At 39.9% G+C, this 26,900-nt stretch overlaps 2 protein-coding genes across 2 annotated transcripts in view; both read right to left on the bottom strand.

The window, feature by feature from the left end:
* crppa (CDP-L-ribitol pyrophosphorylase A) overlaps positions 1–21,502 on the bottom strand; it is a 45,982-nt gene extending 24,480 nt beyond the window's left edge. Inside the window, exons 1-6 of the mRNA XM_051407648.1 lie at positions 21,105–21,502; positions 18,538–18,811; positions 14,585–14,734; positions 8,755–8,859; positions 7,425–7,470; positions 5,897–5,994 (exon numbers count right to left, since the gene is read on the bottom strand). Coding sequence (XP_051263608.1) covers positions 5,897–5,994; positions 7,425–7,470; positions 8,755–8,859; positions 14,585–14,734; positions 18,538–18,811; positions 21,105–21,355 — 924 coding nt within the window. The 5' untranslated portion in view covers positions 21,356–21,502. The remainder of the gene's footprint in view (positions 1–5,896; positions 5,995–7,424; positions 7,471–8,754; positions 8,860–14,584; positions 14,735–18,537; positions 18,812–21,104) is intronic.
* Positions 21,503–22,865: 1,363 nt separating this feature from the next.
* Positions 22,866–26,077, bottom strand: sostdc1a (sclerostin domain containing 1a). The gene is made up of 2 exons (XM_051407527.1): positions 25,791–26,077; positions 22,866–23,948 (listed from the first exon to the last, which is right to left on the bottom strand). Exons 1-2 carry the CDS (start codon positions 26,002–26,004, stop codon positions 23,503–23,505), a joined length of 660 nt encoding a protein of 219 aa, XP_051263487.1. The 5' UTR covers positions 26,005–26,077; the 3' UTR covers positions 22,866–23,502.
* Positions 26,078–26,900: the final 823 nt, after the last annotated feature.

Here is a 26,900-nt window from a genome sequence, read left to right as displayed (position 1 = left end):
CACCAGGGTCCTAATGCATCTGAGTGACTGACTGACTTCAGTGCTCAAAGGTCAAGAGCCTTCTGGTTTTTGTTTCAGCCACTTCTTCAATCATTTAGGGTGAGAGTACAAACCACCTGTTTTCCTGCCATGAGTGATTTTATGATTAGAGAAAAGGAAAAAAAAATCTAAATACGCAACTGAGTGGCTTATTTCCATCAACTATAATCAGAAGCTTATTAGAACAAATGGAAGAGATTTTAAAAAGAAACCATTTCTGGGCTCCTTTATACGTCTGAACTGGCAGGAAAATTCTGTCATATGCAAAAGCCGGGGACAGCGATCAGACACAAGCCAACTTAAATTTCATTACGCTGCAAATTGAGTCAAAGGCTGACTACAGCCAAGAATCGTAAAAGCTTTTTTGCTCATAGAACCAGGTCCTGATCTTTCCATTCAGTTTCGGCCTTGGCATACAAATGACATGAGGCAACCGGATAGCTCGCCGTGTCCACCATGTTCGTTTTACATTGATCGTTGTTGTTGTGCCTCTAATTACAGCCTGGTACTACAATTTCACACACGCAGGAAATAAACACAGAAATAAACATCTAGAGTCTGAGTTTGGCATTGAGATAAAGTTGTTCTACCCATTAAAATAACAGAAACTAATTGGAAATGTGAAATGGATATGGGAAACATATGTCGGAGGGTTAATTGGTCTTGAAAGATAACTGCCCATGGCTTCAGGAGGAAAATCATTTCAGTCCGAAATGTAGATTTGCAGGGTTTAAGAAGTTTGACGTGATCTAAACCAGGTTGGGCATGAAATCCCAGAGTAGGAATGTTTATTTAAATTTAGGCATGGCCTGCAGAGCCAAGAAGCCACAGAGGCTCGACGACCAAACCACTCCGAGGACACATGAAAAATAAAGTTTCAGAGCTCAGCAAAACAGTGATCGACCTGCAAAAATGAATTTCAACGCGTTAAGGATGAGACAGAACTTTTGTTCTTTCAGTGAGGATGGGACTCATTTAAAACAACGCGAACAATTAAAATCTCAATAAACATATACTTAAAGCCCTAATATTTGGGTATTTTGTTCTGACCAGGTAAACATATAGATTAGTGTGAGTTTAAAATGTGTTGATTTAACTCTTAAAGGAAGAGGTAGTACATTAATTATCTTGCAAATAAAAAGTTCAGTATAATCTGTAAGCAATAAAACTAACACTTGCTCAGTTTAATACAGTCAGGGGTTTTGGCAAAGACAGCCTTACTTGATCTGGTATGACCAGGTACCCTCCTTGTAGGTTGAGGTTAATAATTAGAAACCTTCACTAAGTTGATACATGAGTCTGAGGACCATCTGTGATCTGGGCTGGATATGAGAATATTATCACACATCAAGATAAAAGGATTAGTGGTAAGAGAGAGAGACTACAGAGGAGGTGATTTGGCCTATTTCTTCTTTAAGAACTACTTTTTCATCATTTATGGACTTGGGTCCCCATAAAACATGTACTCGTCTGGGTTTAGCCTTTGTTCCAAATATACTGAAGCCAAGTGTTTGAATAATAGATGGATCATAATTATGTAACAAAAGGAGAAAGTAGGATAGTGACAAGCTGCAAAAACTGGTTCAGCATGGATGAACTACTAGGAAATTTAGTTTTTCAGTTCTATAGATATTTAGTATTTTGCAAAACACATTGGTTTATCTGAGCATTACGTTTGCAATATCTGTCTTCCACATTTACTTTTTCTTATGAAACATTTAGACAATTGTTTGAAGAGACACAATAAACACAGTAATGCTTAGAAATTGTATCATAAATTAGACATCTGACACTGAAATTAAACTGTAACTGTAACTATAGAAGGGTTACGGAACTGACAATATAACGCAGTAGAGAAGATTCAGTTATCAAACCATTTATACTTTCACATCCATTAAGAGAAGAATTTCTTGTTCTCAGATACTAAGCAGCAGTGACACATGGGGAGCAGAGATTGCAAAAACTTCTTGTGAACTGAGATACAAGATACAAAACTATTTGACTTATATAATCGTAAATGACATGATGACATTTTGTTCTATGGAAAAACATTTTGCTGAACTCTCTTTGTTAAAACTGCTTGTATGTTTTTCATGTTTTCTCTCATGTAAAATTTAGTGGCATCTTGTGGTGAAGTTGCAGATTGCAACCAAATCAATACAGCTCGTCTTCCAAGCCTGTAAAGAGAAACTACTGTGGCTGCGAAACTTGCCAAAAAACGCTGTATGTTTCAGGTGATTATACACTAGTGATAACATACCTGTGATTGTTATATTCCATTACTACCAATAGATCCTCCTAAAATGCATTTTCAGGAGATTACTTTTTGTATAAATTTTACATCAGCTGACAATTTTTACTTTTTCTCTGTAAGCTTGGATTTAAACTGCATTGAATAGATCTTTCAGATAACATCCTGCTGAGGGAATCCCTTAATCACATTCTTACTGAGTGTCTTCCTCAGCACACACGCTGACAAATCCTCCACCTGCACATAAACACACACACACACACACACACACACACACACACACACACACACACACACACACACACACACACACACACACACACACACACACACACACACACACACACACACACACACACACACACACACACACTACACTGTCAGTTTTCAGCGGCGCTTCAGCAGCCCAACCTTGCTTATCCCTGTATTAGATTCACATAATGGCACTGGGACAATGGTAATTCTTCATCTTCCGCTTCTTCCACTCGCCTTTCATCTCCCCCTCCATTATTCCTCACTCCCAAACTCCCTGAAAAGGATGTATCTGGTTCCGAACACGCGCACCGGAAAAACACAGCCCCACCGGCCACCTGAGCACAGATGGGAACGGCTCCAATCAGCCGATCCAAGAAGAGTGATACCGACCCCAATCCGTCTCTGGGGCCCGGTCCAGCACTGGAGAGCGAGTTCCGCCCGTCTGACACCGGCTGATGAAGGACTTGGAGCGACTTTAAAGGAGGATGGACTGTTCGGATCACAGTGAAACATGGAAACACGTAATGCGGTGTGCTCTGCCGCCCCCTTCCACTGTCAACACCTACACTCAGGGAATATACATACACATCAAGATGATCCAGGAAACACGTTTTCTGTACATGAAGCCATGTGTGGGCGATTTGTCAGCCTGGGTGTCTGCTCTGGAGAAGAGTTATAGGTGATGGGTATGAAATATAAGCACATTAAAGGGATGAAAACCATAACTGTACAATCTCACATGATCCAATACAAAAGGCGTGCAACCTTTTGTGAAGCTTATAATGTTATACAATCTGTGTCAGAGAGGTGCTGATTCAACTGTGTCCACACTTTTGAGGACTTTGGTGTTGTTTTACAGGGTAGCTTTACATCATTATTATGTCACTTTGTTTCCCCATTGATTCCCACATGATTATGTCAAGAGTACAGGTTTGGTTTCACAATTCAGAGGTTCTGTAACCACAAAATAAAAAAGGGAAAGCAATTTTTTTCCGGACTATTGAGCGCACCTGAATATAAGCCGCACCAACTAAATTTAAAAAGAAAAAAAAAATTGTACATATATAGGCCGTACTTGTCTATAACCCTATAAGACGTTGCAACATGAGATATTTACACAGAAAGATGGTACACAGAAAGATTTTTTCAATTTTTAATTAAGTAAATGCTGCCGTCTCCCACATCTCACCATCGATTCATTGATGCCAAGCTTACGTGCAGCAGCTCTTCTTTGACAGCCAGATCGATTGCCTTTAACTTAAAAGCTGCATCATGTGGATTTCTTTGTTTTCCATGATGAGGGTGTGTGCATTATGCGCAAAATGACTGAATGAAGTGAATGAATTCAAACTGAATTAATTCAAAACACAAAACACACAACAAACTAGCGTCTTCCTCTGCGCATTATCTCTTCCACCTGTCTGTCTCGCTCTTGCGCTTCCTGCTAGAGCGTCCCCTGGAGGAAGTTAGCCCGTAAAAATCTATAGATTAGCCGCATCATTGTTTAAGCCGCAGGGTTCAAAGCGTGTGGAAAAAGTAGGGGCTTATAATCCGGAAATTACGGTATATATATTTATGTCATTGTCAAACAGATACTTATTACTTAATTAAGCTTAATTTCTGTGAGTTTACAATATAACTAAAGGTGTTCTAGATAAGTGAGTCAATATCTTTTATCAACTCCTAGAGAGAGAAAATAAATTTCAGAGAAACAAGCTGAAACTGTTAATGCTCAAACTGTAAAAGTGGGTATGTTTTTGAAAACCCATTTGTGTCCCCTGTCCCTAGTGAAAATAAAGGCCTTGGGGAAAAATTTGCCAGAAGAAAAATTCATAAAAAAAACATTGATAAAAACTTCTCATACCACTCTTTCAGCTTAATCCACTCCTCTGTGGTTAACCCTTATGCTCAGTATCTGACAGTCCTCACCTCGATAATAAATGACTAAATATGCAACTTCCTGAAAACCTTCTGAGTTATGGACAGGCGACGACGTGACAAGGACATTGTGTATTTAGCTATACTACGGACAAACTATAAGCGTGCAAAACAAATGCAACAATGGAGAAGTTAATTATGCTGTAACAGCGGTTTGAGAAGTTTCTAAGGATTTTTGACACGTTTATTTGTTGTGACTCCACTGCAGTCCGCTGTACCTGCAGTGAACCAAGCTGACTAAAGCTGCTGTCTTCCACTAAAGAGCAGGCTACAAACTGAGCCAGCTTTTCAAATTTGATTCTCAAAACTGACATCTTCTGGAGAGAATTTCTTCAACAAAACAAAAACATTATAAGCTACACAAAGGCAGTATTTGTAACAGAGCTGTTAAATTGAAAAAAGACTGCACAGGTATTTATAATATCCTGTCCACTCCCTTGGCTGAATGAGCTCTTTCCTACCAGCTGATACAATACACCGTATTGCAGCTTTACACCTTCACTGTAAGGTTAATTTGTCAAAACTGATTTTACAGCTTATACATACTCTAATGTTACACTGTGACCATCATAAGTTCTCAGTAACTGGTGATCATCACTTTCTTGTACTAAACACAGCTTTGCACAAAAACCCTTCTGTCTGACAGAACCAAAGCTTATTTCTGTGACATCTATTCTTCTTCCTTATTTTTTAAAGAAAGACGAAAGGTTGCTTGAGTTTGTGGTTACGTGGCTTGCTCAAGGGAAACCCAACAGTTGTTGAGGTAAAGGAGAGCATTTCACATGTGGAACCTCTGCGTGGTCTAGGCCGTCTGATTGAATATCTGAAACCGTCACTCACTTACTGTTTTGCATATGGATACTGTTTCCCATTGTCTATTAGGAACAATTTTACAAATTAAACGGAGGATGTTTGCAACATGGGAATTTGATGTGCCCAAAAAGAAATTAAGAGTGAAAGGGAGGGATATGAACTGTGGTGGAAACTGGGAGCTTGTCAAGTCTGACTGAGTGGAGGTGGTAGGAGGATGAGGAGGAGGAGGAGGAGGAGGAGGTAAGAACTCATCACTAAACACTCAATTAATCAAGCAAACTCCCACAGTACAGGAAATATGACTGCCATCTGCTCTCCTGCATGCAGGGGAGTGAGAGGTGGAGGTCGGGGATGGAGGGAGAAAATGAGGAGGAGGAAAGTTGCAGAGAGTGGATGTCCCAGACAGGCTCCATTAGAGGTCTGACCGCAGATGCCAAGTCTCACCACCGGGCCACCCAAGTGGAGCTCACATTGAGTTTGCGGGGGGATTGGAGGTACAGGGATGGGGAAAATAAAAATCGTAAACTCATGGGGATCTTCAGCATTGCTGTCATCAACACAAGCAACATTTTAAATCAGCTGTGACCGTCACGCTCTTACCATGTCAAGAGCTCCAACAGCCTTCTGGAGGGCATCAGCCAGCGTCACAGCTTGTGTGGATCCACCTGTGACAGCGCAGGCCGACTGCGACAGAGTCTCTGAAAGAGAGAGACTGAGTGACTGGTTGAAAATCATTAGAAGAGGTCCATGGGAGCATATAAACACTCGCCAGTGTTGTCACTGTGGAGCTTCATATTTCAAAATATGTGATAAATATCAAAACATATGACAGAGGGATGGAGCACACCATTAGCCTGCATTTGAGTTAGGGCTGCACAATATGGTAGAAGACTCATACTGCAATTATTTTGACAGTTAGTACGATTGTGATATGACTAACGATTACTGGGAAAGTCCATTTTTGCATCAGACTTTTAATTTTCACTGAAAATGATTAAACTCATGATGATGTGACATTTGTTGGGGTCTGTACCAATCACACATGTTTTCTTACATCTGGAGAACAAGATTTGTAGGCTAGGGCATCTCAACAGCTCAGTACCTCAGTATAATGAGTTTTAGACACATATTTTACCTTTATCAAAAAAATGCAGCTTCAGCGATTTGGATATTGCACTTGGCCATATTGCAATAATATCTAAATTAATTAACATGTGCAGCCTTACTTTGAGTCATTTCACCTACACCTGTTTTGGGTGTCTTCAGAGGTAAAGGTAACCAGAACCAGGGGTACAAAAAGTTAATCATTTCTATGACGTTAGCTTAAGCTGGCCAATTTATACATTGTCAAACAACATCAACTCATCACAGTCACCGCTGCAAAAAACTGAGGACCTCCAAAACGGCTACCTCATTTAAAAGCCATCTATTGAAAAATCAATTTATCATCAACACACTCTTGTAAACAGGATACATACAGCGGCGTGTACGCCCACACCCAAATACACACACCGTGATGTGTATGTAAGTATGTGTGAGCACACAGAAACACAAACACACACAAACTGAAACTCTCGACAGTTTCTCATACTGACAGATGTGAGAACTTTCTTCCACGTCCTCTCTAAAAAACACACAATGAATTCATTCACATCAGAGGCTCTGGGAATAATCACTGTGCACCTTATGTCATCATCAAACAGGTAATTGTTGGTCCAGGTGCTGGCGGGGTGAAATACAGGGCTGTGTTTATTTCCATTTCTCTGATTGTGATAGTCTCCCTTGTCCTGACTTGCTCTCCGTAGTATTCACAGACTGCTTACAGACGCCCTGTTCCAACCAAGCTGAACAATGCTACAAAGAATTTCTCCCTCTGAGAACAGTGAGAGGCGATTATGGTTTATTCTATTCAACTCTAACTCTAACCTGCCAACAAAAAGACACAAAAACTCTGACACTGCTCATTTCTGACCATTCAACCTGCCCCAGAAGACCTACTGCCTTCACTCTTTCATGTACACATGTCCACATGGATACTTCATGTGTGTATATAAAATACATAGATGAAAAGGTCTGCTATACACAGTACATATAGGGAATGATGTATCGTATAAAGAAGGTAACTCACCTTTGATAATAGACTCTGCAGCAGCCAAATCCCTTTTGTAGGTCACCTGGAGGACAAAATAACTTGAGGTTTAAAGGATCAGTTCACCAAAAATTAGAAGAAAAAAAACATTTGTATCTATAGAGGTGTCTGGCCATGCAGATAGTTTTGGTTTTATTTGCCAAGATTTTAAGATATCTGCCTCTGAAAAATAACCCACTATCCCTCTACATTGGGTTCCTCAAAGCATTGACAAACAAAATTTAAAAACAGTAAAGTGTCTTACCAGAAACCGTGTCCCAGTTACTCTAAATCAACTGTGCTACACAAAATGCTATTTATTTTTTGGACATTTCTATAATCTTGGCTTCGTATTATATTTGACTCTTTGAGCTTCTTAAAAAAAACAAAAATATTCAAATAAAATGTAAGAAAATCTAATAAAATGATTCCACTGCAAGGTTCGACAGGAGGTACCAGAAGGGTCTAAACTGAGTTAGAGTGCCAAAAAAGTCCACAATCTGGGGGTAGGACTTTCCCACGGCCCAGACACAATCTGAGCTTGCAGCGCTAAAAGAGCAACATGTTCTTGTTTTTTCCTGTATATGAAAATTGTGTCTGAAATGCAGCCGTTATTTTCTGAGCCATTATCAGACTCCTTTGGCCAATGTTTATGGTTCTTAAGAAGCAGCAAACTCATACAGGTTGTGTGCAAAGGTGACGTTTAGTTCCTGATGTAGATGATACAACTATATGGTAGAAAGGGAAGAGGGGTAAAATTCACAACTCGGTGACAACCCACCTCTGATTTGGGGTCACGGCTTTGTATCACGAGCAGAGGTTGGGAAACACCGCTCTGAATTATCCAGAGTAACCGGAGCATTGTCTCTGGAAAGACAAGTTGTTCTCCAAATGTTATTTAAATATCCTTCTTCAATGCCTTAACCACCACAAACACAATTCTGTCCACTTCCATTATATTGGGGTAGAGAGAGAAAACTCAAAACCTCAGCACATAAAACCAAAACGATCTTGAATGCTAGATAACACTAACAAAAAATATATATACATTTTTGTAAATTGGGTGAACGAACTGTTTAAGGCAAACGGTTACATGATCTGATAGAGGGTTAAACACAGAACATTTACATTTAAACTAATTACAACATGCTAATCCCGGATGTCACATTCAATATATTAGTGCTTCTTCTATTGCCAGCACCCCTCACTTTCAATCCATGAGCTCTGTTTGTGTCCATGTGATAAATCAGCAGCGAGCATACAGCTGTGCTAGCCAAAATGTCACCAAATCCACAACCCACAGCCCAAACTAGGCCGCTGGCGAGCTCACCTTCCACAGTGTTGGCGGACCCTGGATGAGCTTGGCATTGGTGCCACAGTACTGCAATGCCAGATGGAGACACTCGGTGCCAAACTCAAAGTCTGACTCACTGCACTGCACAGGGGACACAACAGAGAGAAGCGGCTGTGGACAATTGTTGACAACAATATATTTCCATCACAGAAGAACGCTATGTTGTTCCTCTGCAGTGCTGGAAACGCATCAGAGGCTGCAACCAACTGGATGCCTTGTTACATACATGTACTTATTGACAGATGTTGTGATAATCTCCATTACACTGTGAATTTAAGAAGAGATGTCAAAATTGTACACACACGTGGACATTTTCTAGATATTACTGTCATTAAGATGGATAGTCCATTACATACATTTCATTTTAAAACATATTTACATTTCTTGTGTGAATATTAACAATATCACATTGTAATGAGGATTGTTGAGTCATTTTTGGCCAAACAAAGACGGGTCAGGGGGTCAGTAGATTCATAGGGAATCATCCTCTGGAGATCAAATTTCATGAAAAATTGGCCAGTGGTTGTTGAGATATCTTTCTCCGCACCAAAGGGTAGAAACAAATATCACAGTAAGACCTTCTGTTTCAGTATCAGCATGAAGAATACTTGGAAAGGTCTCAGTCTACTTAGCACACCTGCATTTCAAGAATTGCCTCACATTGTTACTTTCAGAAGAGTTCAGGCTCAGTCAAATTGCAATATGACCTGCTTTGTTGTCTGATTTACCACTTGTTCGAGAAGGTTCTTCCTCCGTCCAGGCATTCCTAAGATAATCTGGTTTTGTGCAACATGTGGCCGTCTCTTTGAGAGATGAAATTCTTCTTTAACTTGAACTGTCTGCAGATATTTCACAAAAATATCTGAAGCCTTTATGTCTGTATCGTGATCAGAGCTGGTGTTTCAACAGAGGAGAAACAGGCTCATAACATGATGCTGCCGTCACCACATTTTTCAGCAGACACTTCAGAGGATACTGTTTTCTTTGGCTGATGGACCGTTGGCCTTGTAACACTCTTATCTATCTGTATTAAGAACTTTGGTTGTATCAGGCCATAAGACATTTTCCCACATTGTTCTGCAAGATCTGATGTGCTTTCTTATATATAGGCAGATGCTACACTAATGGTAGTGCCTGCATACGTGAGAAAAGGGAAAATCTAAATCCTGGTTGTGATGGTGGTATACAGTTGCTTCATGTTTACTTCATGTTTCATCTGGGTGGAATAATCGGATCTATTTCAGGATTCTGTAGTGTTCCCCTACTTCCTCTGAAATCTTCATGTATCCCACTCAAAATCTAAACGCTTTAACAACAGTGTTACCCACAGGAATTTATTTATGTTGGATGACCCTGAAAGAAAAAAAGACTAATTTCCACACATACAGTAGAGTGCTTTAACACATTTTATCATAAATGTTTAAGCAGTATCTAATAAAAGGGTCTTTTACTTTACTGCCCCTTTTAGGCAGCAGAGATCTGACATTGTTTGTTCCAGTACTTTATTTTCCCTGGTTTTTCAAGTAACAGCTCCAAGGCTCATTAGTAGGTAAAAAACATGTGGTTTTAGTATATTTCATTGGAAGGAAATGCTTTGAAAAATAGCTTAAATAAATGTAATGTATCTGTAAACACGTGACGGTGGTTGCACGTGCTATGAAAGGGGAGCGAGGCTGGTCTGCCGTAATGAGCTGAATCTCACTTTGTAAAGAAAACAATAACTACAAAGATATGAAGAATCTTTTTGTGTAGGAAAAACTTCTTTGGAATTACTGAGCAAAGAGAAATCAAAAGTCGAGCTAATGAGGCCTGAATTCATTTCATGTGAGGGCCAATCTGGAGGTGCTTGTCCCAACTTCAGTTGTTAAAATTCACACAATAATTTCTACCTCGGTTTTACCTTTTTTTGCTGGTACAATATTCCATATGAAAGTTAAATTGGGGTTTCATTGGTTTTGTTTTCATGAATATGAAAAACTTAACCTTTAAATGTGGAGTCTTGCTGTGTGTAGGGCTGTGTATCAAACCACAACACTTTATGAATACCGTTCAAAACGCATCTGCAGCACCGAGTAACAAAACCTGGCAAATGTTTTCATTTTCATATTTTCTGGGGGCTTTCTTGCCTTCATTGGACAGGACAGCTCAAGTGAGACAGGAAAGGGGAGAAATGGGGGGATGACCACAGGCCAGAATCTAACCAGGGCAGTGGCGGCAAGGATTCAGCCCTAATGTATGCATGGTAGTGGTATTACTATCTGCTGAGAGTTCCTGATGTGAATAATGTTGTTAATTCTAATAAGACTATTGTACTTAAAGCTGAATTTACCAAATTTTTTACTTCTTCAAGGAAGCAAGCTGAAACGTATTATATCTTTAACGTTTTTATAGCGGCTGCGTCAGTCACAATAAAGTGACATCTTTCACAATTCATTCATTTTTATTCCTTTCTGGCCAATTGGGGGCAGTGCAACAAGCTAAAAAAAACACATGAATGTTGATTAGAGCAGCTTTAAACTAAGGTACTGAAAGAATCGTTACCAAAACTTAGACATTGTGTTGGAACCAGCAATGAAAAACAAGTTGGCCAGCTTTCATTGTGTGTGTATTTATGTCATTGTTGGTGACTGTCATTTCTCTTACTGAACTAATCTTAATTAAGATTAGCTCATATACTTTATTGTGCCAAAGAACATTTGATTTTTGTTACTGTTTACTTTGACTCACAGCTGGGAAAGCTCCGTCCCTGTAGATCACATGGAAGTTTGGATTGAGGCGATGAGCTCATTTGGTTTAAAATACAGTCCGGACTACAAAGACAAATCCATGCTACCTGAGATTATACCTGGGTAATATTTTATCAAGTTCTAAAAGAGAGGGGTCTTTTATTCCAAGGACCCTGGAACAGAAGAGAGAAATTACAGCAGAAATACGCTCTCGGTCTTGCGGTAATTTAACCTTTAGCATTTTCTTCTCGTACAAAAGCTTTCACTTGGGGACTGGATAAAGTGTCTCCCCCTTTGTCTTTTCAGCCCTAAGTTCTTCTACTCTCAATGGATGTCAAGATACAAATGTGCAGCTCTCAGAAATTTTTCATGAACATGTCCTACAGTCCTAACCTGACACTTTCCTTATCTTTTGAAAGGCTGACGAGAGGGAGAAAAACAGGCGGAGAAAGGGGGACACACTCAAACAACCCCAAACTTCTCCTTCTCCAGCGACCTCCCACGTTTGTCTTAATTTTTGCAACTTTACTGGCCTTGACACTGCGGCACAAATGTGAGCTCATTTTCTGAAAAGGCCAACGCCAAAGCCAACAGGGCCCTCAAAGCAATTCGAAGATCCATATGTGCCAGGAGTAAAAATAACTGCAGACAAATGGGGCTCCAATTGGAGGCATACTTTAGCTCTTAGCTCAAAGTTCACTGCGTCCTTCAAAAAAAACGTGGCTATCGGAAGATCTAATGGAGGCAAGGTTGAAACAGCAAACTCAAAGTGTCTGAAAAATAAATAAGGTCAACTTCTGCAACTCAGGTTTCACATTAAGTTGTCTTGGATTTGCCTGCCAAGTCTTTGCAATAAGCCCCTTGCTTTCAGAGAAGAATCAACACATTTACGGCTTACGTCAGCGGGTAAATTCTTTCCATTTTTCAGGTACACATATTAAAACGCACTCAACTGCTGAGACTATTAATCCGAATCCACCTAAATGTGCCATGTAATTTCAGCGCTCTTTCAGCATTTTTCCAACTGAGCCTTTGTTCACTTTTGTTCCACAGACTAATCTGCTGCAGTGTGGCAGAATACATTAATGTGTCATTTCTTTCCCAGACGCAGCAGAGGCCAAGTGAAAATGATAGCACCCACGCCACAACTCTTCAGAGTGAAAGCCTGCAGGTTCTGGCACATCAGCTGAACAATGAAGGACTGTAAAGGCCTGTTATGATGTATGAGAATCATAAAGACCTTTGTCATGTAAGTGGTGTAATTCTTAGAGCATAAATCTGAACCTGAACTGTCATTTCACAAGATTTGGGACCTTTTTTATGCAATTTTTCATCACCGGGAGTAAGCAACACATGCCTGCAGGACTTCATTTCTCTGTCTTGTGATATCGTGAGTTGTTTTTCACAAATGTAGCAGTTGTAGAAATCACACTTTTGGTTGCGTGTGCTCTGGATTCATCCCAGATTCAGTTACGCAGAATGATCTGGTAAGCTGGTGGCAGTTTTATACTACTACTACTACAACAACAACACTCTTGCAATGTATGTAAATAAATGAATGGCAATGAAATAAGAGTAATAAAGTTTCAGTTTCTTTGCTCTCATTTGCCCCCCCTTTTTTTTTTAGCTCTGTCACTTTTATTTAAGATTTTCTAACTTTAAATATCTGTTCAACTAGCTAACAAAGGGGCAAAAGCTTATCTGAGCTGAGTAGGAAGAAAGAAAAAAAAATAAAAAAAATAAAAAAAATAAAATAAAATAATATATATATATAAAATATATATATATAAAATATATATATATATATATATAGATATATATATAGATAGATAGATAGAGAGAGAGAGAGAGAGAGAGAGAGAGAGAGAGAGAGAGAGAGAGAGAGAGAGAGAGATCAAGCCTAAATCAAAACCTGGGACACTTAAATGAACAGGTTATCACAAAGAGATATAGGGAAACGTTTAAAACTTTGTGTTAAATTTCACTCACACTGACTCTCTATTTAATCCTGCCATGTTGCTCTGTGTATACATGATGCCACTGTCACATACAACACATAAACCCAAAATCCAGTACCATTGTTATGTGTGTGACGTGCAAAAAGTTATGAGCTTCTCTGTACGAAATAAAGTGCTTGATGTCCCAGAACTTTTCTCAAGCTGAATGAAAGTAAATAAATCTGAAATCATTCTTTTTTCTCCTCTATCCCACTTTCACAAAAACATCTTGGCTCCCCGTCTACAAATGTCAAACCTGCAGCCAAAAACCTGGGTGTAATATTTGACAGTGACCTTTCATTTTGAAAAACAAACTACAAAATTTGTTCAATCATGTTTTCATCAACTGAAGAGGATCTCAGAAATCGTGTCTCGACCTGATCTCGAGAAGGTCATCATTTTTTTTCCTTTTATATCATCTTGGTTATATTATTGTAAGCCAAAGCAAAAGAAAAAAAGATCTTGTGTCTTCAGCTTTTAAGAAATGCAGCACCTCTGCTTTAAACAAATACTTAACATACATACATCGTAGATCGAATCCCTCCAGGTTTGATTACCAGTTTTAGAATTGATAATTTTACTGATTATCTGTAAAGGTCTGGAACTGGAAATCTGAGGCTGCAGAATTAGTGACATCAATTAATCATTAATCACTTCTCAAAAGGTATCTCTTTAAAAAGGTACTAAACTATTAGCATGTATTATTTCCAACATGTCTTATCTATTTTTTTATATACGATATTATTGTGGGGTTTTCTATTTAATTGGCCTCATTGCCGTCCTTAAAGGTTTTAATCCTGGTTCAACTATGTAAAAGCATTTTGTTACTTTGTTTTTAAAGTGCAGCACAAATGTATTATTAAGTTTAATATTATTAATATTAATATGCAACACCTCATTCACTGATTAACTCACAGAATATCACCTGTTGCTATGTCAGACGTTATTTGTATCTAGGGGGTCAAAACCATTATGTACGCACTTGTTGTTTCAAAGCCATTCTCATTAACGCCCTCGCAACCATATCCACGACGAAGGAACGCCCACTTATGTGTTAAAGGTAAATTAAAGAATCGACTCTACCCTCTGATAGGCTTCATAGATGACATCGTATGTGAATCCCTGAGGCATCTCGCTGGCTCTGTACTTGGCTCGCTCCAGAGAATGATCCAGGTATCCCTCGGATGTGGTCGCTATCACCGTGGAAACAAGAGGACGGATAGCTCCCGCTGCCTGGGTGACAAAAAAAAAAAAAAAAAGAGAACTTTTAGCATTTGTTTTGACTACAATAATAAAGTTTAGAAATAACGTTTCAGATAGAAATTATCACCCCCAACTAAAGTGGAAGTCGTCTAAAATCTGCTGCAAGACATGATGTACCTTGTACAATTGACATTTTAGTGCTTGAGGTGTAACGATACGGATACGGTTTGATTAACAACAAATACAGTTTTATTTCCTCACAACATTCTTGAAAAGGTTTGACAGCAAACAAACTATGACAGTAGAGTTATCTATTATTCCTTAGGCATATTGTATGCAAAAACGCTGTTATCAAAATGCACCCATCTTAGTTGTTTCTAGAACTGTGTATTGGCAAGAATCTGGCGAGATGATATGTATGACAATAAAGGCGTTAAATTCAATACATTGGGATATATTGCAATACTGAACGAAAGACAATATATACTGCAATTGAAAATCTAATCTAATTTTAGAAAAACTGTCTAATGAAGTAGTATAAAGTATAAAAAATCAAGTAAAACAAAGTATTTTTGTTTGTATGTTTGTTACAGAGTTTGGTGAATGATGCAAAAAAAAAAAACATGAATGTATTTTATAAAAACATGTATCGGCTTGATTTAAAAGCAGATTATTTTGTAAGAATTCACAGAAGAGTAAAAGTGTCTAGACAGGAATATCCTCAATAGGACAAAGGTCAAATGCCTGAACAAGGAATAACATTTTCCAAACACTTTAGCTGGGCACAAACTGAAATTCCTGAAGCGAATGTGCTGAATGCTGCAGTTCCGTTGCATTTTACAGCTGTAAAAAGTGACATTTAGAGGTGGAACAGGTTTAAAATCCTAGTGCAGACACAAACAGGGGTGAACACACACACATAGCAGCATGCAATGAGGGGGAAAGTGCATTGAATCAATTTGAAAATGACCAATAATGGACAGTGCAGAGAGAAGAACAGAAAGGAAACCCTCTAGAGGCAAATCAGAGAAAGTTCCTGGTAACCTCTGAAATCAGTCAGTCACATAGAGAGTTGCTGTTTGTTGTAACAACCAACATCTGTGCCGTCAGCGGTGCTGCCGTTATCGTTCAGAACATGATATGGTCTTTTGTTCCAAGTGTACGGACGGAACTGGGGAAGAAAGCTTTTATATGCTCTGCTCCCCCTCACTCGGAAAAGCCATCAAAAAGACTGAATAAACTGGTGTCTTCTCCTGAATTTAAAGCTCTCATATGTACAATGAGGAATAACCACAGAAGGCAAGTTCAGAGTTCAAATATTTCCACTTTTCACCGTCCTCTGCGTAGCTCCCTGAAGGGGAAGGAGAAAAACCTGGCCAATCTGAACAACTAGAAGCTATGAAAAATTATTAGATTTACTATATTTTATTACATTATTTGTAAACAATACGACATCACCATAGCAACACATGGTGTTTTGCCGTCCTGCCGTTTGGTCGGACTGTTTGTTGGTTATCCTGTGCTTTCTGTAGGAGTGCAACGTTACCACTGTTTTTTAGAGAAATTACATTAATTTTTAAAAAAAAAAAAAAAAAAAAAAAATTATCTGCTAAACTTCATTCCGATGTTCACTCTAACGAATAAGGTATTGTTCTATAAGTTACTTAAAATATCTTGAAAAATTCTGACATTGTTTCTCCTCCACCTGCTCACCTAACGAGAGGTTAACCTCACACTGCTGTAAGGTGGTATTGGAGTACTTTTATGATCACAAGTACAAGTACGATAATGATATCGGACTTGATACCGGTATGGGTGTATCCCTAGCTGTCCCTCTACCTGAATCCATGTGAATGCAGCATTAGAATCATGAGACGCTATTGAAAGCTGCAAAAGCTGATTGAGTTTTTTTTCCTTTGTCAAATTATTGTGATAGTTGTTCAGCCATAACTGCACATTTCAAAGCGAGAATATTTCCCTGATCATACTGAGACTGTAGCCATATTGCAAAGAAACAATAAATCCATCCTAACCAGCACATCTGGAACACGCACCGCTCGTACCTCCTCCTCCCTCGGAATTTCAAAATAATCAACATTTCTGAGATAATATTTTCATCTCTTTATAGCATGATTGAAGGCAGTTTCCAGGAGTATAACAGTCGGCGAGCGTGCACGAGAGGAACGTCCAGCAAATGAAGGGAAAGCAAACATGTGTTCTGCGTGTTACACATGCTGTTAAAATCAAAATGAATCTGCTGCTTTTCAGTGGAGACAGGCTTTCTGCCATGAGCGTGGATACTGGCAAGATAATGAAGACCAGACCGCCTGCTGTGAAAGTTCATCACAAAGTACACCCACACACACACACTCAGAAACACACCATAAATGTTGGCCTTCTGTCAGGGAGCTCTTGCGTTTTTCACAACCTGTGTGACCCGCATGCAACAAAGTCTTCTCTCAGCTGCTCAGTCTCAGCCATGAATCATTATGAAACCAATCTGGGAGTGTGTTTGTCACAGCGGCCGTGACTTCAGCCCAAATGTTTTCCATTGATCACTGATGAAATAAACTCCCCCACCGGGAGCGACAGATCCGTCAACCTGATAAACAGTTTGTGAAAAGATGGAAAGGCCTCGTGTGCAGAGGGGAAAGCTTTAAGGTGTGACCACAAGAATTGTTTGTCTTCTTTGGTCCGAACTCGGGTGGAAAAACTCCACTTTGTTGCGTTTTAACATTTTGGTTTTGTTTGTGTTCACACTGCACGATGAAAAATGAACCACAGCGAGGCGCACAAACAAAAAGTCACAGATGGTCGTTTGGTAACCTGTCATCCCACCAGGTGAACGGTTTGATTCCAGCCGCTGTAACTGCGGCTAACTATGATGGATTTGTTTTCACTCTGCGCTGTAATTGACCTTCTCTGGTTTTCTGCTAAAATCACATGAAGAGATGAAGTATGAGCTACAGTCGAGATTTAATTAGCTGCACTGCGCACTGCGCTGTCCAAGCATGAAGAACTACTGGCATTTTGGGGTTGTTTCCTCTATTTGTAGAGGGATTACGATCTGTCTTGGAAATAGACACATCCTGCCTTTATGTGCAACTGGAAAAACTCACAGTCCACAGAGGTTACACGTATTCATATATTTACAAACGGCAGCTTTGGAGATAACTTTAATTATAATCATTTCCAAGCTGCGACATTTACTGAGCTTTGAATGTTTCCCTGTGGCAGTATGACCATTCGCCTACAAATTGAATTTCTGCAGCGAGCGAAGGCCCCATTTCCACTGACAGAGTGCGTCTCCTGTCTGCTTTAGTTGTTGCGAAAAATATTTCTATGTCCTTCAGAAGGTTTCCAGCCTGGAGACAGCTTAACATCACAGTGATGACTTGTGAAGGGGGAAATCTGGACTTCAATGAGCTAGGGCTGCAATGAACAGTTATTTTCATTAGCGATTAATCTGCACATCATTTTCTTGATTAATCGATTGTTTGCTCTATAAAACATCCAAAAACAGTGAAAAACTTACAGTTCAAAGTGACATCTTCAATATTTTGTTTTGTTTAACAGTCTAAAACTCAAAGATATTTGAATTGGGACTCTTTCACCATTTTCTGATCGTTTATAGACCAGACAATTAATCAAATAATTGAGAAAATAACTGGCAGTTTCATCGATAATGACAATAATTGTTAGCTGCAGCACTGTATAAGAAATCCGCACATTTGAGGAGCTGGAATCAGAGAATTTGGGGCATTTTTGCTTGAAAAATAATATACTAATACTTTCAACTCTCATGTATTTGGTAGAAAATACATCATACTGACCCCTTGTTCCTTGGCAGCCCTGGCTATCTTGTACAGAAAATCCTCCTCCACGAAAGGCCGCACGGCATCATGGATGATGACCACCTTTGGTCTGTCCGCCGCCGCCTCCTCCCCCTCACCGAGAGCCAGGACTCCGTTACATATCGACCTGTGACGAGTCGAGCCGCCTGGTACCACTCGAACCTTCCTGTGCTGGAAGCGCTGGATGATGTCCGTCATCAGGTCTACGTTTTCTTTGGCAACAACAACCACAATGCTCTGGATCCATGACACCCTGCGAGAACAAACCGTCCACTCAGCAAAGTCTTTTTGGTAAGGTGAGAAGTTGAAAAGACCAGGGAACACTGGCAGAACATAACACATTTAGGAATTAGGGCTGTAACTAATCAATTGATTATTGTTGGCTTGTTTAATCTGGAGGATGTTGAAAAAAAATGCTTGTTAAATGTTCCCAGAGCCCAAAGTCACGTCTTCGTATTGTTTGAATTGGCCGACCAACAGGTTAAAAACAAAAAAAAAGGTAATTTACAGAGACATAAATTAAAGGAAAGAAGGAAATCATCCAGATACAAAACAAAAGCCAAAGACAAAAAACAAAAATGTTTTAAAATCCGGCTGTTTCCCCCCGCTTCCAGTCTTTGTGCTAAGCTAAGCTAACTGTAGTCTGCAGACACGAGTGCTATCCACTAATCTAAGAAATGGATTTCCCAAAATGTTGAACAAGTTTAATAAATTACTTAAAGCAGCTACAAGGAACTTTCATTTTGTGTTGATTCTGCCCCCTGTGGACAAACGTGGTACTGCATCCAAAGGAATCGAACTCAATCCGACTCTGTGGCAGACTTTAAGTAAAACTATACAGAAACAACCGATCTTCTCACTGAAGGTCTTGTTTAGGTCATATAGAGGAATGAGTATTACAATTAGACAGTTTCATAACCGGTTTAAAAACTCCTTGTAGTACATTGTAGTCATCAACAAACAATCCGAATTAACGTTAAATAATCAACTAACCTTGTTTTGATTTGATTATTGATATTTATATCCAGCAAAAAAAGCCAATATGACAATACATCTGCAGTCATATAAAGACCATGTATCCCAATTATGAGTGACCATGCTTGGATTGTGGATCTGACACTGAGGACCTTTACTAGGAGCCCCTCTGTAATCACTGGGGCCACACAGGCAGCATCTCCCCATGCTCTCTAGTCCCCAGGATGTTGCTGCGCTCATTTCCTGAGTAACACATAAACACTCACAACAAGCTAAGAGGAGACACATCTGATTATAAACACCGGTTGTTAGTGTATTGTTGTAATGAAGGTCAGGCTGGTGATCATAGCATAGTGTAAACATCCACCTTCTCTTCACTGTCTGGAGCCTGAAATCTGAAGTCCATATCACTGTCTGTCCTCCAGTTGTGGAAGAACAACTCAAATCCTAAGGGAGTTTTTTTTTTTTTTTAAAGAAGAATAGCTGCATTCAAAATGTGAGAAAGTGGGTAAGTAAGGTTGATTTTCACCTTACAAAATCAGAGTTACGAGGTGCATTAGAGGTACACCAAGTAGTAGACAGGTACATAATGCAGACTGGCCCATTTCAGAATATTTATAATTAATATATTCATCACTTTAATTTCATTCAACAAAAGGTAGGGCTAATTTAAATTACTTTATATAATTATCTGCCTTTTTTTTTTTTTTTTTTTTTAAATGTATTCCAGGACTTTTTTTCTTGACATTACAGGATGCTTTTGTGGTTGGCTGTTGACCTTTTTCACAGCAGCCATGTTGACATTAAAACAGTCGGGTAAACCCAGGATGATGCTAATTAAGGCTCTGATCCATTTAGTGTAGTAAAACCATTTCCAGGTATTTGGAGCACACCCACTTATTTTTCAGTCGGCACTGGCACATCATTGATAGTTGGAGCAAAGAAATAAGGAATACACTCAAAATTCATAATCATGTAGTTTCTCACTCGTACGTCGGTCAGTAAAAATATATAATAAATCTGCACCTCTTCTGCGGTTAAAGCTGATTTAATAATGCCTGAATCGTTACTGCCTGATGTCAAGAAGCAGCACAAGTTAAGGGATACTGTGCAGGTGCAACTGGCCCATTTCTGGGTGAATTAAATATGCACCTGTGTTTACCCGACTATTTCATGTCAAAATCAGCTGCTGTGAAAAAGGTCTATTGACTGCAGCTTTCTTCTAACTGGAACATTAATTTGGCCACAGCACAGGATGAAATAAAATTTAAAAAAAAACTCTAGGAAAACATAGATTATTTCCAGGATATTTGGTCATTTTAAAACATTTCCAGGTGTTTTCCGTGACTGGAAAACTTGTCTCAACAATATTTCCTTCTGAAAAGCAGTGGAGGAAAAATTAAAAGTATAAAGTTGGTAATTAAAATGTAAATAGTTGGATGTGCACACATGCAGCCTGCACAGACACACACCGTTAGAGGAAGTCCAGACGTCTGTCTACCTGTACCTGTCTGTCTACCTGTACCTGGACACGTTCATAAACAGTTTATCCTGTTTCAATTGTTTCCTACCTCTCGAAAGCTTGGATAGTGTAGCTTATGAGCGGCCGACCCAGAAACGAGCAGAACTGTTTCGGTGTCTGTAGTCCGGTTCTTTCGCCGGTGCCGCCGGCAGGAAGAACCACAGACACCGGGAAGTCCACGCTGCGTTCCCCCGGCTGGTGGTCGCTCTTCCCGGCTTCGCAGGTTGGGAAAATCCGGGGATGAGCGGGCCTGTCCGGTTCACAATTACCGCCCTGCATATTGATGTGGTTAACGTCCATCAGTTGGTGGATGGGGGAGGGGGGGGGTCACGGCAGGTCATTCCCAAAACTTCCCATTCCCAGTTAATGGGCGGGGTGGGAAGATAGCGGCAACGTGGATGGATATTTGGGAAACAGAGCCGTTAAGCTACAACAGTTAGATGGCGGACTTCCGGTGAACGCTTTCAAAATAAAACCCCCAGCCGGGGTTGGAAGTACTATAAGTGCATGAATGAGCTATGAGTCTATTGTAGGGTACTGTTGTTAATTGTCTTAGCTCTTTAGTGGTGAAAAACGATTGAAGTACTTGGCTTAAACATTTTAGAAAGTATTGCCACAGTTAAAATACTCCACTCTAATAATCCCCCGCTGTAAATTTCATAATAACTCTTATACCCACCCTGTATATAAAGTATGCATTACATTAATGCACCCACGTTCTTCTGCACAGCTTTCTCTTTCTCTTCTTATCTTTATCTATTTATTTTTTGAAAGTACTTTATTTTTCTGTGTGATTTGAATTTGAATAATTGTATATTTGTATATTTGTATTTGTATATGTATATATTTTTATGCACCAACTGCACCAGGTCACATTCCTCGTAGGCATAAAAACCTACTTGGCAATAAACAAATTCTGATTCTGATTCTGATTCTAATAAATGTAATTGCAATATAAATTAGTCTAGTTATGTATCAAAAGTAATCTTATTGTATTGTATTGTAATGTTATGTGGTACAGGTGATGCACTGTATTTCAAGAGTTCCTTATATATTATTTTTAATACACATTTTAATGTGCAAAGAAAGTGAGCTTGCCCTAAAAAACATAAGAAATAACCCATCAAGCAGCCGTATTCGACACTGAGATGTGGAGTAGACTTTGATTCATGATTTTCTTTTTTGTCAGAATAATACAGTGTTTGCCACTATAATGTATAATGTTGAAATTAGGTGTAAGTGTCTTTAAATGTAAATACTTATTTAAAGTACCAGTTCCTCGGACTGTATTGTAGTAAAAATGCACAATGTAATATTTCTGTTATCGTCTTTCTGCTCAAAAAAAATGCACTGAAACATAAAATGATCATACAATTTACAATTATGGCTGGAGAAAAATTAAGAGAATATATTGTGCACTCAGTTCTGTTCTATTTAAGATTCATTTTGGTTCAACTTTGATTTTTAAAGGTGAAATTATTTCGTTTCCGTTTAAATTTAAGTAGCTGCTTGACGCATGTTTGGGAAAAGTATCGGCAGCTGCAACTCCTCCTCACAGTTCTTCGTTCTCGCGTGATTTCAGGGTCACTGTGCAGAAACAAGATTATAGTTGCAGGTATCGCGAGACTACCAGCCTCTCAATTAGAAAGCAGTCAAATTCATTCCAACATGATTTTTAAAACATCTTTACTTGTGTACTAGTTTATATAACAGTGTGTTAAAAAACTTCTAACTTCTTGTTGGCCTGATTAAAGTTTTAATCCCAAACTGTAGTGTCCTGTGTGGTAAAGTCTCCGCTGACAACAATACATGTGATAAAATGTGATATTTATTTCATATAAAGTTATTACAGGGCTGATTGATGACAAAGCTTTTTCCAGATTTCGCCCACATGCTGACGCCACTTAAGCAAAACGTATCATATTATATGTTGCACAGAAAATATATTACATCATACATCATAAATCTTACATAGTAAAATTTTATACACATGGCCATATGTCAAAAAAAAAGGCAAGTAAGAATTTGATATATGTACAAGTATTTACACGGGATTTTTCGAGATGTTTGGTGTTATTTTCTGGTGTTGGTGCCTCAACAGTTGACTGCAGACCTCCATCTGCATATTAAATGAATATAGGAACACAGGCTGCATCTGGGACAATGTAGGTTTGCTGCTGGGGGGGGGGTTCCAGAAAGCTCTGCAGACTGTACGCCCCACTTCTGTTCACACCGTCTTCAACCACGTGGATTCAAATGTCAAGAAAAAGTCCGAAGCATGCCCTTATGGAGTTCTCCGTCACAGTGAGGAACCAGCTTCACCTAAAAATCAAGTCCCAGTCACATTGAGAGATAATCCACAGCTCTGGACGGCGTGTCTCACTTATCACCGAGACAAATCTCCAGTCGGTTTATGTGGATTCAGAGTCCGTGTGCCTGCCGGGCTCTCAGGGTTCAGTCTCGTGCCAGTTCTCGCTCAGCCTGTTCTTCCCCAGCCTCCTCTTGCTCTTGGACTTGTGCTTGTGCAGGAGCTGTGGCGGCGACAGAGACGGCTCCTCGAACTTGTTGCCCGATTCGTTGTGCTGCCTCGAGTACCTCTTGCACTTGCAGGAGGTGACCACGGTGATTTTGTACGTTCTCGTGCTGCCGTCCTGGCACTGCAGCTGGATGCGCTGGGTGCGGGTCTTGTCGTTGACGCACCGCCAGTCCTGGTTGCTGCTCCGGCGACCCCAGAGCTTCCTGCCGTAGGCGCCGCCGATCCAGTTTTGAAGCATCTGAGCTGGGAGACACTCGCCAGTGCACACCAGCTCCTTGATGGGGTTGATGCTGGTGCAGTGGCCATCAGAGATATACTTTGTGGACCTCAGCTCTCTGCATCCGATTTGGCTTCGATCTGTGGGGAGATAAAATGAGAATTGGGAGAAAGAAGATTATTTTCATCATCAATTAATTTGCAGATTATTTTCTTGATTAGTCATTTTGTCTAGAAAATGTTAAATAGTGAAAAAAGCTTGTTAAAGGGTTTCCCACAGTTCAAGCTAACGTCTTTAAATGTCTGTAAACAGTCGAAAACCCAAAAATATTCAGTCAACTTTAATGTATGAAAAAGAAAAGCAGCACATCCTCACATTTGAGAGGCTGAAACAAGAGAATATTGTTTTTGTTTCAAAAACTGATCAAAACAATAATTTGATTATTAAAATACTAGGTAATAGATGATAATAGATCATAAAATCCAATTTATTTTTCTTGATCAACTAATTGTTCCATTTCTAATGTTAGAGATTAGTTATCTGAGAGATTTGAATTACAATGTCCTTTTCAGCACAATCACAGTAACACAGCATCATTATTGGATCATGATATTTAGAGGATAATGTATGATAATAGTGGATTACAGCCCAGCCCTTTAGCCTGTACATTATATTGGTTATGAGCTCCTTCGTAGCCTCTGGCAAGTCCCAGGAACACAGGGAAGCAGCACAATAGCACGTTGACCTTTCTACTTCAAAAGGTTGAGGAATTATGGCATGTGGAAAGGAAAAACTTTTTTTTTTATGAGCGTGGCAGGGATTTAAGTTGAGGATTACGTCTGTGCAGCAGCTACGACTGTCAGTATTATTCTCCTGCAGGCTAAAAACACTCCCCCCCCCTCCTCCACCACTGTAACCCAAGCTCGGGTCCATTCATACAGCTCCATACACCTCAGTGACAATGACCCCCCCCCTTTTTCTATGTCAGTGTTTGATGAATGAACAGCCTCTGTCTCTCTCTCCCTCTCTCTCTCTCTGTGTCTCTCACCCCCCTCACCCCCTCCCTCCCCTCCGTCACGGTCGGTGGCTGCTGGGAGAGCCACAATCAGAGGCTTCCTGTTCACGGGAGAACACCTCCATTCAGCCGCACTGACACCCAGTCGGCTCCTCGGCCCGTCTCATCCCCGCCTGGACGACAGCCAGCCAGGTGTGTGTTACACTGGAGTGTTGCCTCAGCTCACTGAGGTGATGGGCAGGCAAACAACCTCTGCAGCAGAGCCACTGTATGATCCTATGATGATGGCATGAGTGACTTCTTATAAAGTAATCTATAAAATGTCTGTGCAAGACTTTATTGTAAGTTTACATTCATCTACTAATCTACAAGTGCAGGATCTGTGTGATAAACAAACGTTACTTTTTGCAAATAACAGCTTTAAAGTGTTCTGATGACATCTGCCTCTTTAAAGAGGGTGGTAAGTGGGTGTGAATGATGATGGAGGGATGATGAGATTAAGTGCCTGATTAATGGGTCCCTCTTTTGAAATGTGGAGACTTTGATTCTTAAACTTTTTACCAAGAGCTTTTGGCTGCATGAACTTTTCAATGAAGAAATCAAATGAAGTAGAAGATTTAAAAAAAAGTTAACTGGAGATGCAACATCTTGGGCTAAATGCATTTTCTGCAAGCTTCTGTTCCTCCCGGTCCTTATTCTACATAAACTACTACAAATAGGTACTTAGACCACAGTAATCCATTGCCACATCCTAGATACCAGTAGTCAAATACCACAACTGTTTAATGTCATGCAAATTACGCCCAGATAACCCCGGGAAATAAAGGTCATAGACAAATATTCTACATTAGTAACAGAACAGCTTCCTAAAAGAGTTCAATACGGTGTCTGTAACTCATCCTGGAGCACCACGCACACCCGTTACAGTCCCCTATACTGACAGCATCCTCCGGTCCTCCTCACTCACCGCCTCTGTCGTGTGCCGCGCCGCCCGCCGCTCCTCTCCCGCCGTTCCGTGCTCGGTTCAGGGTCACGTTGCTCTGAACCTCCGGCACCGGCACCGACGCGCTCACATGCGAGAACAGGAGCTCCGTGGCGTCGTTCTTCAGGGCTTGGCAACTCCTCAGGAGGATGCAAAGTACGACCAAGGAATGGCACGACTCGTACGCGCTCAGGTGCATGCTTGCTTCGGAGAAAAGAGGGAGGTGTGGGGGTTTTCGGGGGGGGTGAGATGTAGGTCCGACTTGAAGTAGACTGATGCTGGGTGAAGTACATGTGAGACCCGGGCTTTTATAGAGCCGGCCCGCCTCTCGCTTTGGCAGATACTCAGGTGCGTGTCTGTTGGGAGGCTCTGATTGGTCGTCACGAATGTACGCTCGTAAGATAACCCCGCCCACTGCTTTTATTTTGGAGAGTTTCAAATTTGATCCTGGATGCTGATGCCTACATCCATATGATGGATGATGATGATGATGATGATGATGATGATGATGATGATGGGATTACATGCCTGAGTCATTGGCTCATTAACACGTGGGTTTTGTAGTTTGTTTTGGTTCATTTACAACATTCTGATATATTTATAAAATACATCAGATTTCTTCGAGGATAAAATCATGGATTTATTTCCATTGTTTTTACGTTCTGTCAACATTTATCAAGATGAAGAGAAATACAAAAAAATAGGAACTCAAAAAGTGGAAGATTTGATCGTTTTAGGCACCAGACAATGTAAACCTATAAGGTCACTGGAGAATTCCTGTAATCACGCACTGCAGATTAATTGGGCTTAAACTTGTTTATTATTGTATTAAATATCTGAATAATGAATCTCTGAGTGAAATATGAGGATGACAGTTTGGAAGAATATGTTCCTTCACACTGTAGAGAAGGCAGGAAAGAGGCAAATACTTTTAAAAAAAAACCCTAAACTGTAGGCTTGTAGAAAAAATTATTAGAACTCAGGTCAACATTAGTTTTTGGTCTATGTTTGGGAATGCAGCAGTTTCTATATTTTAAATTAGACAGAAACAGTGTTTTAAGATAAGATAAGACAGATTTTATTGATGCCACACTG

The sequence above is a fragment of the Dicentrarchus labrax genome, unplaced genomic scaffold (genome assembly GCF_905237075.1).
Source record: "Dicentrarchus labrax unplaced genomic scaffold, dlabrax2021, whole genome shotgun sequence".
Lineage (NCBI taxonomy): Eukaryota > Metazoa > Chordata > Actinopteri > Moronidae > Dicentrarchus > Dicentrarchus labrax.
The sequence above is the reverse complement of the archived record's forward strand: the minus strand, read 5'-3'. Positions and strand labels throughout refer to the sequence as shown.

What these genes read in the sequence shown, in the direction of transcription:
- sostdc1a (XM_051407527.1), bottom strand. Translation starts at nt 26,004, where the DNA reads ATGCACCTGAGCGCGTACGAGTCGTGCCATTCCTTGGTCGTACTTTGC. An exon ending in CGCGGCACACGACAGAGGCG is followed by an intron (nt 23,949 to 25,790) that starts GTGAGTGAGGAG and finishes ATCTCCCCACAG; the next exon opens with ATCGAAGCCAAATCGGATGC.